The 12,845-nt window shown below is 31.8% G+C and overlaps 1 protein-coding gene across 2 annotated transcripts; it reads right to left on the bottom strand.

Annotated features, from left to right (window-relative positions):
• Positions 1–9,656: 9,656 nt before the first annotated feature.
• LOC131622149 (F-box protein At2g26850-like) lies at positions 9,657–12,494 on the bottom strand. Of its 2 annotated transcripts, none has more exons than XM_058893180.1 (5): positions 11,525–12,494; positions 11,338–11,417; positions 10,956–11,128; positions 10,573–10,647; positions 9,657–10,471 (listed from the first exon to the last, which is right to left on the bottom strand). In XM_058893180.1, the coding sequence occupies exons 1-5, from the start codon at positions 12,152–12,154 to the stop codon at positions 10,284–10,286; spliced, it is 1,146 nt and encodes a 381-aa protein (XP_058749163.1). In that variant the 5' UTR covers positions 12,155–12,494; the 3' UTR covers positions 9,657–10,283. The 2 variants fall into 2 exon arrangements, with proteins under 2 accessions (XP_058749163.1, XP_058749164.1); XM_058893181.1 differs by having other exon boundaries at positions 10,277–10,449.
• Positions 12,495–12,845: the final 351 nt, after the last annotated feature.

Genomic DNA, 12,845 nt, shown 5'->3' with positions numbered 1-12,845 from the left:
GAACATTTGTAAATAAGTCATTCAACTCAATTTTATATAGACTAACAAATTGAAATATCAGGGAGATTAAATGTTTGTTTGCATTTACTTTTTTGAGTTTACCTAGTAGCATAAAGTTTGTGATACTATTTGTTTGAAAGAACTTATGGAAACAACTTGTGACATTGTTCATACATTTTTTTTCATCTTATTTTCTTAATTTTTTAAAATAACTAATATTTATTTTTATATTTTAATTAAAAATACAAAATATAATATAATAATAATAAAATTATTCATATTTATTTAAATAAGTCGGCCTCATAAAATTAAAAGGTTTTTTATATGGCCATGGCCTAGCCTTTTTAGCTAAATAAACTTATAAAAAAGCCTAGGTATTTTCCATTTATATAAAAGTCAAGCCTAGACTTATGTAGGCTGCGTCGTAGGTCCCTGTTAGTCGGTCGGGCCTATTTCCACCCCTATGGATAAACAAAAAATTATTTTTATTAAATTTATTTTAGGGTATATTTTTGTTTAAATTTTAGAGAATTAAAGTTTTTATTTTGTCCATCCTTATTTAAATTATTATCGTTGTTTTGATTGTAAGCAGTGATTGATATTTCTCTATCTAGAGCGGTAGCTATTATGATACTTGATTTATAAGTTAGGGTAATGCTAACTTGTGCCCCAATGACACAAGTTAAGAGATAAATATAGTAAAATTTTCTTGAAAATTGTGTAATGAATTTAATATAATTTATAATTAATGATTTTATTTTTATTTTTAATACAAAATTTCTATTTATGGGTTTATTAACTTGTGCCCTTGGGACACAAGTTAGCATTACCCTATAAGTTATAGTAAGGAATAATGTTACCATGAAAATTGAGGAACTGTGCTAGAGGCACAAAAATTAATTAATGGTGATTGATAGGAATTCAAAGAACAATTTCACAAGTATTGCACACACAAGTGAGCCATAAGCATGGAAATATAAGGAAATTCAAGAAAAAATAAAAAGGAAAATTCAAGAATTCAAATTTGTCCTATAATTCAAAACACAGGAGGAAGATGTTGGGCGAGAATATGAGAATGCAACGGTTTAGAAGGGGATTGAATTAACCTCCTTAAAATTTTGACCGATTAAAAATTTGTTAATTTCATAAAGATTAGAGTTTAAAAATTGTTTGTGCGGCAGAAAATGTGCGTGCAAAATATATGATTTTGTATGGAATATACACATGACTCAATAGATATACAAAATTAAAAGTACATGAAATGGGTAACCAAAGACAATCAATCGACTTATTGAACTACAATCGTTTTACACGAGTTGTGTAAGCGAACAATTTCAATATATTAAGAATTCTAGAATTATTATTTCAAGGTTTAATCCACATGAAGAACGATTCAAAGTCCCAAGCTAACAAAACCTACACTTACGAACGAAGTCGCTATTAGAACAATAAACCTAACCACATGCAAATCTAAGAAAACGATAAACCTTACATGTAACTATAAGAAAATTAAAAAGTGCTACACAAGAGTGTCACGCTTCAGCAAAACATAACTTATCGTGCTTCATAACACGAATATCTCAAGCTTCATCAAGAAAACTCAAAATATCTTGTGTGATTTTAAAGTCAAATATAATGATGTCAAGACTTGAAGCTTTAGAGTTTGAAAGAGATGAAGTGTAAAAGTTCGCCTGGTTATGTCTGTCTGAGTAACCAGTGTCTTGTAAAGACACAAGGGCATTTCTAGAAACACTATGGCTAAATCATACACACACAAAAACCCTTGAGAAGCCTCTCATCTTTTCATTAAATCACAAAAATATTTTTAAGGTCTAGCCAATTGATTAGGGGAATGTCTAACTGATTGGGGGACTTTTTCTAACTGTCTAATTGATTAGATTATAAGCCTACTTTATTATAGCATGCTTGTTTGAGTCTAAAATTAATTGAGATAATCTCTTAGTGATTGGTAATGATTCTATATCTAAACCTTCCATTTGAGGCCTTAGCAACCAATTACTTAAGTTGCCTAATCAATTAGCCTAACCGATTATAGAATTCATTTGACCCATGAATTGTTTCCAAATTCATATCACGCCTTAGCCTATAAATAGAAAGTGTCTCTATTACTTTTCACATCAAGGAAACGTGAAAAACCTCAATTTTCACTTCTCCCATCACCTATTTAAATCTCTCATATTTTCTTATATATTTTAGTCATAGTGTTTCAAGAGTGTTCTTGAGTCTAAGTGACTATAGTTGTTCAGGGTGAGGTTAAAGTTGTAAATGTACCAAAAGTGTTTTTTCCTTGTGTAAATAATTCTTCCTTAAGAAATAATTTTTTGGTTGCGAGTTAAACTTGTTAAAAAGTCTTAATTGTATTAGGGTATTGTCTTAGAAAGTATCAGTTTGGTTCGTGAGCTCCGACTTGAAGAAAAAGCTCTCTTCTGATTCATGAAGATCAACCAATGAAAACGCCCACACTGATTCTTGAGCTCGGCCCGGTTAAAAGCCCTATCGGTTCGAGATCTTCCTGGTTAAAATCTCTCATGGATTGTGAGTTTAGCTTGGTGTAAAAACTCAAAAGGTTCGAGATTATCTCGGTAAAAATAACAGTTTGGTTCATGTTCAACCTGTTTAAAACCCCAATTTGGTTTTGAGGATAGCAACACAAAACTCCATATTGATTTGAGATCATCTTGTGCAAAAGCTATGTCTGGTTTGGAGACTAACCGCTCTAAGCCTTATTCATTGTTTGGTTGAAAGTTGAACTGAAAACTTCATTTCCTTGTATATATATATATATATATATATATATATATATATATATATATATATATATATATATATATATATATATATATATATATATATATATATATATATATATATATATATATATATATATATATATGGAGGTTAAACTGAAAACTTCTCATTCAAGTTCCCCTCTTGTTGGTTAAAATATGTTGGCCCTATTAAGATTAAAAGATGGTGACTACTTTGTAAACACAATTGTGAACTCATGGCCCAATTTCCAGCCCCAATCCAATTTCTCTCACCATTTACCATTCTTTGAATAATCTAATCCTTCAAATCTTCACATTTACATTTTAGGAATTAGGATTAGTAGATTAACAAAGTTCTAAAGCTATTATTAATCATGCTATTCCATAATTTTTATTGACCTAAGATTCTCCCACTTTGTAATTTCCTCCTTGTTATGTAACTTTCTGATCCCTCCATAAAAACCTTCAACCCCATTCCCTTATTCTCTATGATTCTTTCTGTTTATCATTGTTTATCTCCATCTTAAACCAACTGTGTACTGTCTGAACTCCAAAATCACTGTATTTGTTAATCAACACTCTTAGTTTAGTGCTAGAAAGATACAATAAAGTGAAAATCAAAAGCAGAAGAATTAAAATGGGAGCTAGCGGATATTACCTTTATTGTGACATTGACAATGGTTTCCTTGTCCTTGATATGTTTCCAAATGACCAATCACACTATACCACCAACCAATAACAATACATTTTTTTAAAAATTAGTGCATGATGATGATAATCAAACATAACCTATGCAAAAGCACTTTGATAGGTGCTTTTGTTATAAGTACTTAATTAAATTGTTTATTCAATGAAAAAATTAGTTTGAACTCATCCTTTTGCACGCAGTAGTGTTGACTTCTCTTGACGGAGAATTTTGCTGTTCATTGTAGTTCTTCGTGATTCGAGGGATTAGTCTCTACAGTTGCGTATAAAATATACCCGATTTCTATGAGTTTTATGATCATTTTTAAAGAAATTACTTGATATTTTTTGCCCAACAATCATTAGGGACAACTATTCTGGTCGGCCAAAGACCCAAAGCCAAGACCCAACCCAGTGCAAGTCTAATCAAAACAACCTAACATATAAAAGAAAGCACACGTGATATTCAAGGTGCATTTTACTAATCTCCAAATTTACTACACTCAACTTGAATTTTGAACTAACTTGAGTTTTGGAGTGCTAATCTTGCAAGTTCATCTCACGCCTCTGTATCGTAGATCAGCGCTGTCATACCCCAAAATTTGCCCATCTCATTTCTCATATTCAAGCCCATACCAAAGTTCAAGGCTCAAAGATACATCCTCCTAGACAATGGCTCAATGAACTAAGGTTTTGACTTCCCTGAAGAAAATCAATGAATCAAAGTCTCCAATGGATCATATACGCATCATGAGCATGTTTGATTCATATATTCATAACCGTGATAACCTGTGGGATGTTTATGGATATTTTATTTGAGTTTTGGACGCAGGTTTAGTGTTGCGCCATGGTTAGGTTTTCAAACCTTCAATTGGGGCTTTTACGATTGAGGCAAAATCAGGGCATAACAAGGGCACCATCGTGCTCAGGGGATCGAACCCAGTTGATTTGTGGCTTTACCTTTTATTTTTATGGCATATTCTGTTGTTTTCATGTTGCAGGAGCTATGGCGACGCTTTGACATCCGTAGATAAAAGTACAGGCTAAAACGACGGTTGGGGAAGAAGACGATGAGGTGTCAATCTGCCACTGGCCTGTTTGAATCGCGCGCTTCTTTTTTTTTTATTCCCATTATTTCTTTTATTTATGTATATTCTGTTTTATGTTGGTTTTATATAAACCATTGTTGGTTGATGGAGTGGTGTGTGACGCGCTGGTGACCTTTGGGGTGGGGGTTCGATCCCTCACGCCCACATTCTTTTTATTGAAATAACCTGCTTCTCAATCCCATGCGCGTTGTCATCAAGTGGACTACCATGAACCTTCATCCAACAACCATCAGATCATCCTCCAAGTGAATCCAACGCATCTGGATATGCAAGCATATCGTAGTCCTTCACCAACGCGTCACACCTAATCAGAGCTAAGTTTTCCAATTTTTTTATTTTTATTTATTCAATAACTATTTTCTATTTAATTGTTTTTTTTGTTTATTTTAATAAAACTTCCTTTAATTTTTCTTTTTTTATAAAATCATAATAATTTCTGTTGATAATATTTATTTAATTTAAATAATTAAATAATTAATTTAATTTAGTTGTTGATAAAGATGTTTAATTATTTAATTAGGTTAATATTTTTATTTAATTGATTAAGTTAATTATTAGGGTTAGGTAATTTAATCGAAAACGTACTTTTGTCGATTTAATTAATTAGGTTGAAAACCAATAATTAATTAACTTGGTTTTTTATTATATTAACCATGGTTAACTTATGCCCTAACTAGGGTTGCGAGGTTTGTCATTAGATCATTCATATACTAACCCTTATTATTTTTCTTTCGTTAATTTTCAGGGTTAACCAACCGATTAAAGCTCAAACATTGTGGTAACCCTAAATTTATTCTCATTTAATTATTGTTCTTTCTAACCCAATATTATTACTTGTGGCTAACCCATTTTTTTATCACTGTGATTTCCCCCTCCCCATGGTTAACATATTTTTGTAACTGCTTCTGGTTTGTATTGTTTGGCCTTGAAGGCACTTAAACTGTTACGCCTTACATTATAACTGCGTGGTTAGTAATTCTAGGGAGTGCAATTCTGAACAGAATTAGAATAACTAATTTACAAGATAATATATATGAATCAATCACGTGATTATGCACCCACACACCTTTAAAGGTAACCCCTCTTGTTGCCTGTTGCCTGTTGCCTTGTTGCCTTTTCATTACAGAATAGCCAAGTCCCTCGGATTCTGAGGATGCCTCAGCAAATGTTGCCCTCAGTTCATTCTCATCACAAAGATCATGAGTCCCTTCGATGTTGCCTTCGGTTATATGATCTCGTCCCTCGAGGTTGCTTACAATGTGATATGATAGTCCCTTTCGATTGCTGAGGCGTCCTCTTTGGTTGCCTAAAATGACTATTCTATCTTTCCCTTAGACTACCTGCCCTCTTTATGGCAGGACAGTCTTATGGCGAACGATAATTTTAACGACCCTTCAACCTCCAATAAAAGGACTTCCTACCCTCTTATGGTATGGATAGCTCTGAAAGGCTAAAAGAACCTTTTTAATAGGGGTAATTACCTCCTAATTGATTGCTCTGGTCTGAATCTTTTTCTTACCCTTTATCAAAAACCTTCAAAAAGGCTACACTTATTTTACAAGCTAAAGTCCTTATTCAAATCTTTTTCTTTATTCACTGCAAACATTTTCAAACATTTCAAAGTGAGCTAAGCAATTAAGAGCCCATGGAAAACTATGGATGCAAAGGGTGCCTTACACCTTCCCTTTGTATAAATTACCCCCCGAACTCAAAATTTCTTTTAAAGGTTTTTTCTATTCTTTTAGCCTTTCTTTAAATTGGATAAAATAAAAGTCGGTGGCGACTCTTGCTTACCGCGACATTTTTTTAAAGTCAGTTCACCGTATTACAAGCGCCACCATTTCAGGATACATACCAATTTTAATTCCACAATGAAACAGTGACGCCTTTTGTGGGAATTGATGTCTAATTCACATAAATTTATCAACTAATGAATCACTAATTTTATCAAACACTCTAATTAGCTTATTAGCTATAAGTAATCAGGCATCAATTATAAGTCATTATCCATCAGTTATAATTTATAAGTTATAAACTAGCTTATCAGTCAACTGCTATTTTTATCAAACATAGCCGTAATATCTCATCTTTTTAATTTATTATTCATTATATCATATAGATCTATTTGCTTCCAGGTACTGTTAAGGAGATCCAAGGTGGTAAAGTCTGCTGATAGAAAAGCTGCAATCAACTAATTGGTTGTTTGGTTTTAATGATGACAACACTTGATATCAAATGATATCTAGAGAATTCCTTATCTATTGAATATAGCTTAAGCAGTCAAAGACACTCAAGATGTTTTATCAAGCCATCCTTCTGAAGATGCTCTTGAAGATCAAGTCATCTCTTTGAAGTTAACACCTGATATCCAATGATGTTAAAGTTAAGACTTCTAGTTCTATGGTGGTTTTCTCTGCCATCTCTTTGATGATGGTAACCAACTAAAATACATCTCAAGCCTCATCAATCTAGAAGATTCAAGGTTCTTGTGTGATGCTAAAGTTTAAGATAATGATGCCAAAACTTGAAGCTTCAAAGTTATGAAAAAGAGTAAGTATGAAAGTTCGCCCGGTCGTGTCTGTTTGAGTGACTAGTGTCTTGTAAAGGAAAAAGGACACTTCTATAAATACTATGGAAAAATCATACACACACTAAAAAACTTTGAGAAGCCTCTCCTTATTTGTGAAAAGCACTTGAAAATATTTTTAAGGGCTAATTAGTCAATTAGGGAACTGTCTGGTCAACTGGAAGGTTTTTTTACAAATGAATAATCGATTATCCCTAATCATCTAATCAATTATTTTCACTTTGTACAGTCTAAAATAGATTAGGATAATCTCTTAATGATTGACAACTGTCAAATATTAAAACCTATCATTTGTGGCTTGAACAATTGATTATTGAGGTGCAATAATCGATTGGTCTAATCGATTATGGAAGTTAATTTGCCCATGGATTGTTTCTAAATTTAAATAAAAATTTGGCATATGAATAGAGAGTTTCTCTATCTCTCCATTTAATCCAGAAAATAATCTTTGATCCTACTTTCTTACTCTCTCATATTTTTCAATAATTCTATCATTTTCTCACATATATTTTACCTTTGTGCTTCGACAATATTCTTGTGTTTAAGTGAGGATCATTATTCTGGGTGAGGATTTAATTGTAATTTAACATGAGTGTATTATCTCTTGAATAAAAGTATTCTTCTATAAGAAGTTTTCTGGTTGGGAATTAAACCAGTAAAAATTCTTTTTTGGTTTGGGGATAGTCTTAGAAAGTCTCTGTTTGGTTCGCGAGTTTCGCCTGTATCAAAATCTTTCTTTTGGTTCGTAAAGACCAAACATCAAAATCTCCACAATGGTTCACGAGCTTAAATTGGTATAAAAGCTCGCTTGGTTCGAGATTAACATGTATACAATCTCATCTTGGTGTAAAAACTTAGTGGGTTTAAGATTAACCTGTGTAAAATCTCATCTTGGTTTGAGATTAGCCCGTGTAAAATCTCATCTCAGTTCAGAGGTTAGCCCATATAAAAACTAGGTTCGACTCTAAGGATAGCTAGTGTAAAACTCCATATTGGTTCAAGATCATCCCATGCAAAATCTTTGTTTAATTTGGAGGATAGTTGCTCTAAACTAATTTTGTTATTTTGGTTGGAAGTTAGCCATTGGAAAACTTCATATCCTTTTAAGATAATATTCATTGGGCATATCCTATTAAAATCTCCTAAGATATTGGATACTCTCAATAAGAATTCTTGAGGACAAAAGTAGCTCGAGTTATCAAGCAGAACATGTATAAATCTTTGATGTTTTTCTCTTTCCCTTATCTCTTTTACTTTATTTTCTTTCCTTTGCTTTTCCATCTATTCTTTTTCTACTGCCTATTTACTTGTTTGTTTGCAAATGTTTTCAAATTCTGATTTTCTAAATGATTTTGTTTTCGATCAACATTATTCAAACCTCAACAATTCACTCTCCCTCTTGTGTATGGAGTCCCATGTCCAACAATGATTAGTGTTTGATAAGTTGCAACAAAATTGTATAGGTTAAATTACTCCCAAGATCTTTTAAGTTATGTAATTGTAACAGTTTGGTCCTTCAAGTTTTTTTTGTAACAACTTGATCCTATTTTGGGTGATATCTGCCTCCTTTTTTTTCTCGTTTTAATCATTTAGAAATGTTAATTGTTGTGTTTTTGGAAGCACTTCATCATTTTTACATCCCTCAAAATAATTGCATCCACAATTAGCACATTTTTTCGGTTAAAAAGGGATAATGGTGCACACATTTGATAACATGAAGGACCTAGTTGTAGTGAAAATAACATGAAGGACCAAACTATTATGATTAAATAACTTAAAGGACCTTGGGAGTAATTTAACCAATTTTATATGATTGGATTAAAAGTTCTAGCCATCTTCTTCGTTAACATTTTCATTATTTCATGAATATTGTTACACATTTACGATTTTCGGATTGCAGGGCTGTGTTAGTAATCGAATGTTGTATGGAATTGTCCAAACTATTTTATAAGAATCCGTTATTACTTGTCCCTGTGTGATTAAAACATATTCCTTTTCTATTCATACGAGGCCCACAAATATTCATAATTATAGGTGTAGTGTAAGAAAATTGTGATGGAGGGACAAAACCTTAGGGTTAACCATAAAGAGTCTGATTAGCATGTGAGATCTTTGAACATGAGGATTCCTACAAGGTTAGGTTGTATTTGACTGATAATGGGAATCAAAGTTAAGTTGTTATTAGATATTCCATCATGCCTAAGCTTCTTAACTTCCTCTTCATTCAAATTATTATTGTTGTTTTGATTACCATTGTAATTGGCATTTCTTTTTCTGTTAGAGGCTATTATAAAATTTTATATCACTAATTATATAAACTTTCACATAAACTATCTCAAGTTATGTCTCATTTAACGTACCAATTTGTCAAGAATAAAATGTTTTACTTCCAACAAATGGACTCGATGATCAATCTAGAATTCGAGTTAGAATCTATTGAATTTTTAGTTGATAGATTTGGTGGGCTCAACTCTTGTTAACATTTGGATTACTCATTAATGACATGTAATTCCAGCAATCACTTGAATTAAAAACTAAACCAATAAAAATGTCGTAAAGACTAAACAGTTAGAAAAAAAATATGTATATATATATTAATAGTAAGGAGGAAATCGAGATTGTTATCCTTTCGGTGTGTAAATATGTAATTTATATTTTGGATAGACATTTGATTGAAAAATGAAACTCCCCAATAATAGAGGTTTTTTCCTGAATTATAGACAATAAAAAATTAACTCTCTCATTAAACCCTAAGAATTGATCTGTTAATGAAGACTTAGACTTGAGAGTATGCTCTTCTCAATGTCCCAATTCAAATTCCGCCATGTACTAACATCTCCGTGATTGGCCAATTTATCAAATGAGCTTCCACAAATAGCCGAAAACTTCTTATTCAAGTCCCCCTCTTGTTGGTTAAAATATATTGGCCCTATTAAGATTAAAAGATGATGACTACTTTGTAATTGTCAACTCATGGGCCAATTTCCACCTCCAATCCATTTTCCCTCACCATTTACCATTCTTTGAAAAAACTAATCCTTCAATCCTTCACATTCACATTTTAGGAATTTGGATTAGTAGATTTACATAGTTCTAAAGCTATTATTAATCATGCTATTCCACAATTTTTATGGGCCTAAGATTCTTCCACTTTGTGATTTCCTCCTTGCTATGTAACTTTCTGATCCCTCCATAAAAACCTTCAATCCCATTCCCTTCTTCTCTATGATTCTTTCTGTTTATCATTGTTTGTCTCCATCTTGAACCAACTTTGTATTGTCTGAACTCCAAAATCACTATATCTGTTAATTAATACTTTTAATTATAAGTGCTACAAAGATACAATAAAGTGAAAAATCAAAAGCACAAGAACTAAAATATGTGCTAGTGGATGGATTCTTACCTTTATTGTGACATTGACAATGGTTTCCTTGTATTTGACATGTTTCCAAATGACCAATCACACTATACCACCAACCTATAACAATACATTTTTTAAAAATTAGTGCATGATGATGTTAATCAAACATAACCTATGCAAAAGCACTTATTTTGACAAGTGTGTATGTTATAAGCACTTAAATAAACGGTTTATTCAAAGAATGACTAAGTTCGAACCCAGTCCCAGGCCCACAATCATATTAAATTCTCTTGAGACAGAGATTTGCCGTCCATTGTTATCCTCCTCGAGTCGGGGGAATTGGTCTCTAGATTTTGTGCGCAGAGGATATCCGATTTTTATCGAAAGAATGACTTAGTTAAAAATGTGAGAAGGATGAAACATACCATAAGGGAACTCCTTGTTTTTTCTCCACTGGATTTCAACATGATCACCAGGCCTTAAATCATCCAAGCAATCAGAGACATGAAGAACATATGAACAAGAGTCAATAGGTGGCACTCTTAGCCTCTCCCATTTTATGTTTTCCTCAGTTGTCCATCTACCATGAGGTGAATACCTATAACAAAAGAATTCAATGTCAAAAATTTATCATAGTTGAACTGATTGAACCATAATCAAAACGATTTAATCTTCGGTTTGATTTTTAAAACATTGGTTATAAGTTCAAAAGTTAAAACAAAAGGACAATAATACGACTTGTAGAAAGACAATTAGATTGTCACCTAAACTCAACTAACAATTGAATGAGTCAACATTTTCACATACCTTGCTTGAAAAGTATCACTTCTAGAGTCATAACAAAGTTGAGCATCATAACATGAGAGCATAAACCCAGCATGACCATTCTGAAAAAAGTAATTAAAGTGTCAAACAATTAGCACTAATTTTTATTCAGAGATTAATTAAGAAAATCATAACTAATAAAAAGTATCTTCATGCAACCAATTATTACCTCACGGTTATAAACTTGAGCAGGGAACCAAAAACTTCCACTCTCAAGAGAAAGATAAAGAGAAGCAATAGAATCATCAAGCTTTAACTTCACATATTTTTCTGCTTTAGATTTAATCCAAAACAAGTGAAGAAAATCATGAAGTATGTTTTTCTGATTCTTGTGATGATTTTTTGAACTCTTCTCTATGTTTCTTGAAGCTACATAACATTTCCATTCTCTATAAGCAGCATCACCAAACACTTTACCCCATTTCATCTTCATATGTTTCTCCCATAAATAATCACTTCTACAACTTTTTCTAAGAGATTTACACACTTTTCCCACATTGCATAACTCACTTGGTGAAAGCTTTTCAAGGATGCAATCTAATGGCAAATCATGCAAATCCAAGAGAGAAACTTTGCTTTGATCCTCTTCAAGTTTGGATAGTACCAAACTCTTGTTTGGTGATTGAATGAAAAGAGAAAGTTGAAAAAAACTAGTTCTTGTTTTGATCCTAGAAGCTAGAAAACTAAAAAGCTTTCCACAAAACACATAAAAAACATGTTTTGTCCCATTTGATTTATTTGTAAAGGATTTTGAAAGGATCATAAGAAAGGAGAGAAAAGATATAAGAAAATAAAGCATTTTGATTGATTTTTTGAAGAAAAGATGGAAGTTATTATATATGTATTTACTAAGAAGTGATTTTTTTGGAGAGGAAAATAAGATCCACCAATGGAAGATGAGAGTAGTGGTTTGGCCAAAGCAATGGTTTTTGTGTTTGAGAAAGACTTGTGTAAACTATACAACCGACAAGGTTATATAATAGGTGGTTTGTTAAAGCGATTTTGTTTATATTGAAAATGAAACAAACATCATTAAACGATGATTCTTAAATATATGTTTTTAAGGATCCACGCATAGTGATTTTTTTCACAAAACAACCAAGAGAAGAAAAGAAATGTGTGTGTGGTTAGTGGAAGGTAGCTTTTATGTGGTTGATAATATTGAGGAGGGAGGAGGATACAAAGTACTATATATTTGGTTAGATTATTATAGTGATTATGACATTTAATAGAGACGTGGTGGGTAAAATTAATTTAAAAGCAAATTAGATTGAGACTTGCATGCATTCTTAATTAGTTTTAGTTTATTTTATATTAAATTTTTTAATGTTTTTGATAAATATGATAAGTAAATTTATATTATAGTACTATTATGACATATATTTGAGACAAAATATAAATTAATCATAAATATTATATTTTTAAAAAATATGTTTGTAAACTGAGAGGGTCATCTAATATTTAGTTTTGCAAATTTTGAAAAAATATAA

The sequence above is a fragment of the Vicia villosa genome, unplaced genomic scaffold (genome assembly GCF_029867415.1).
Source record: "Vicia villosa cultivar HV-30 ecotype Madison, WI unplaced genomic scaffold, Vvil1.0 ctg.000025F_1_1, whole genome shotgun sequence".
NCBI lineage: Eukaryota > Viridiplantae > Streptophyta > Magnoliopsida > Fabales > Fabaceae > Vicia > Vicia villosa.
Note: the sequence above shows the minus strand (reverse complement) of the source record. Positions and strands in the feature narration are given on the sequence as shown.

Bases quoted from the DNA above. Each gene is read 5' to 3' on its own strand.
- LOC131622149 (XM_058893180.1), bottom strand. From the start codon at position 12,154: ATGCTTTATTTTCTTATATCTTTTCTCTCCTTTCTTATGATCCTTTCA. The intron at 11,129-11,337 runs GTATGTGAAAAT...CTTTTGTTATAG, and splicing joins AGTGATACTTTTCAAGCAAG to GTATTCACCTCATGGTAGAT. The intron at 10,472-10,572 runs GTAAGAATCCAT...ATTAATTAACAG, and splicing joins TTGTCAATGTCACAATAAAG to ATATAGTGATTTTGGAGTTC.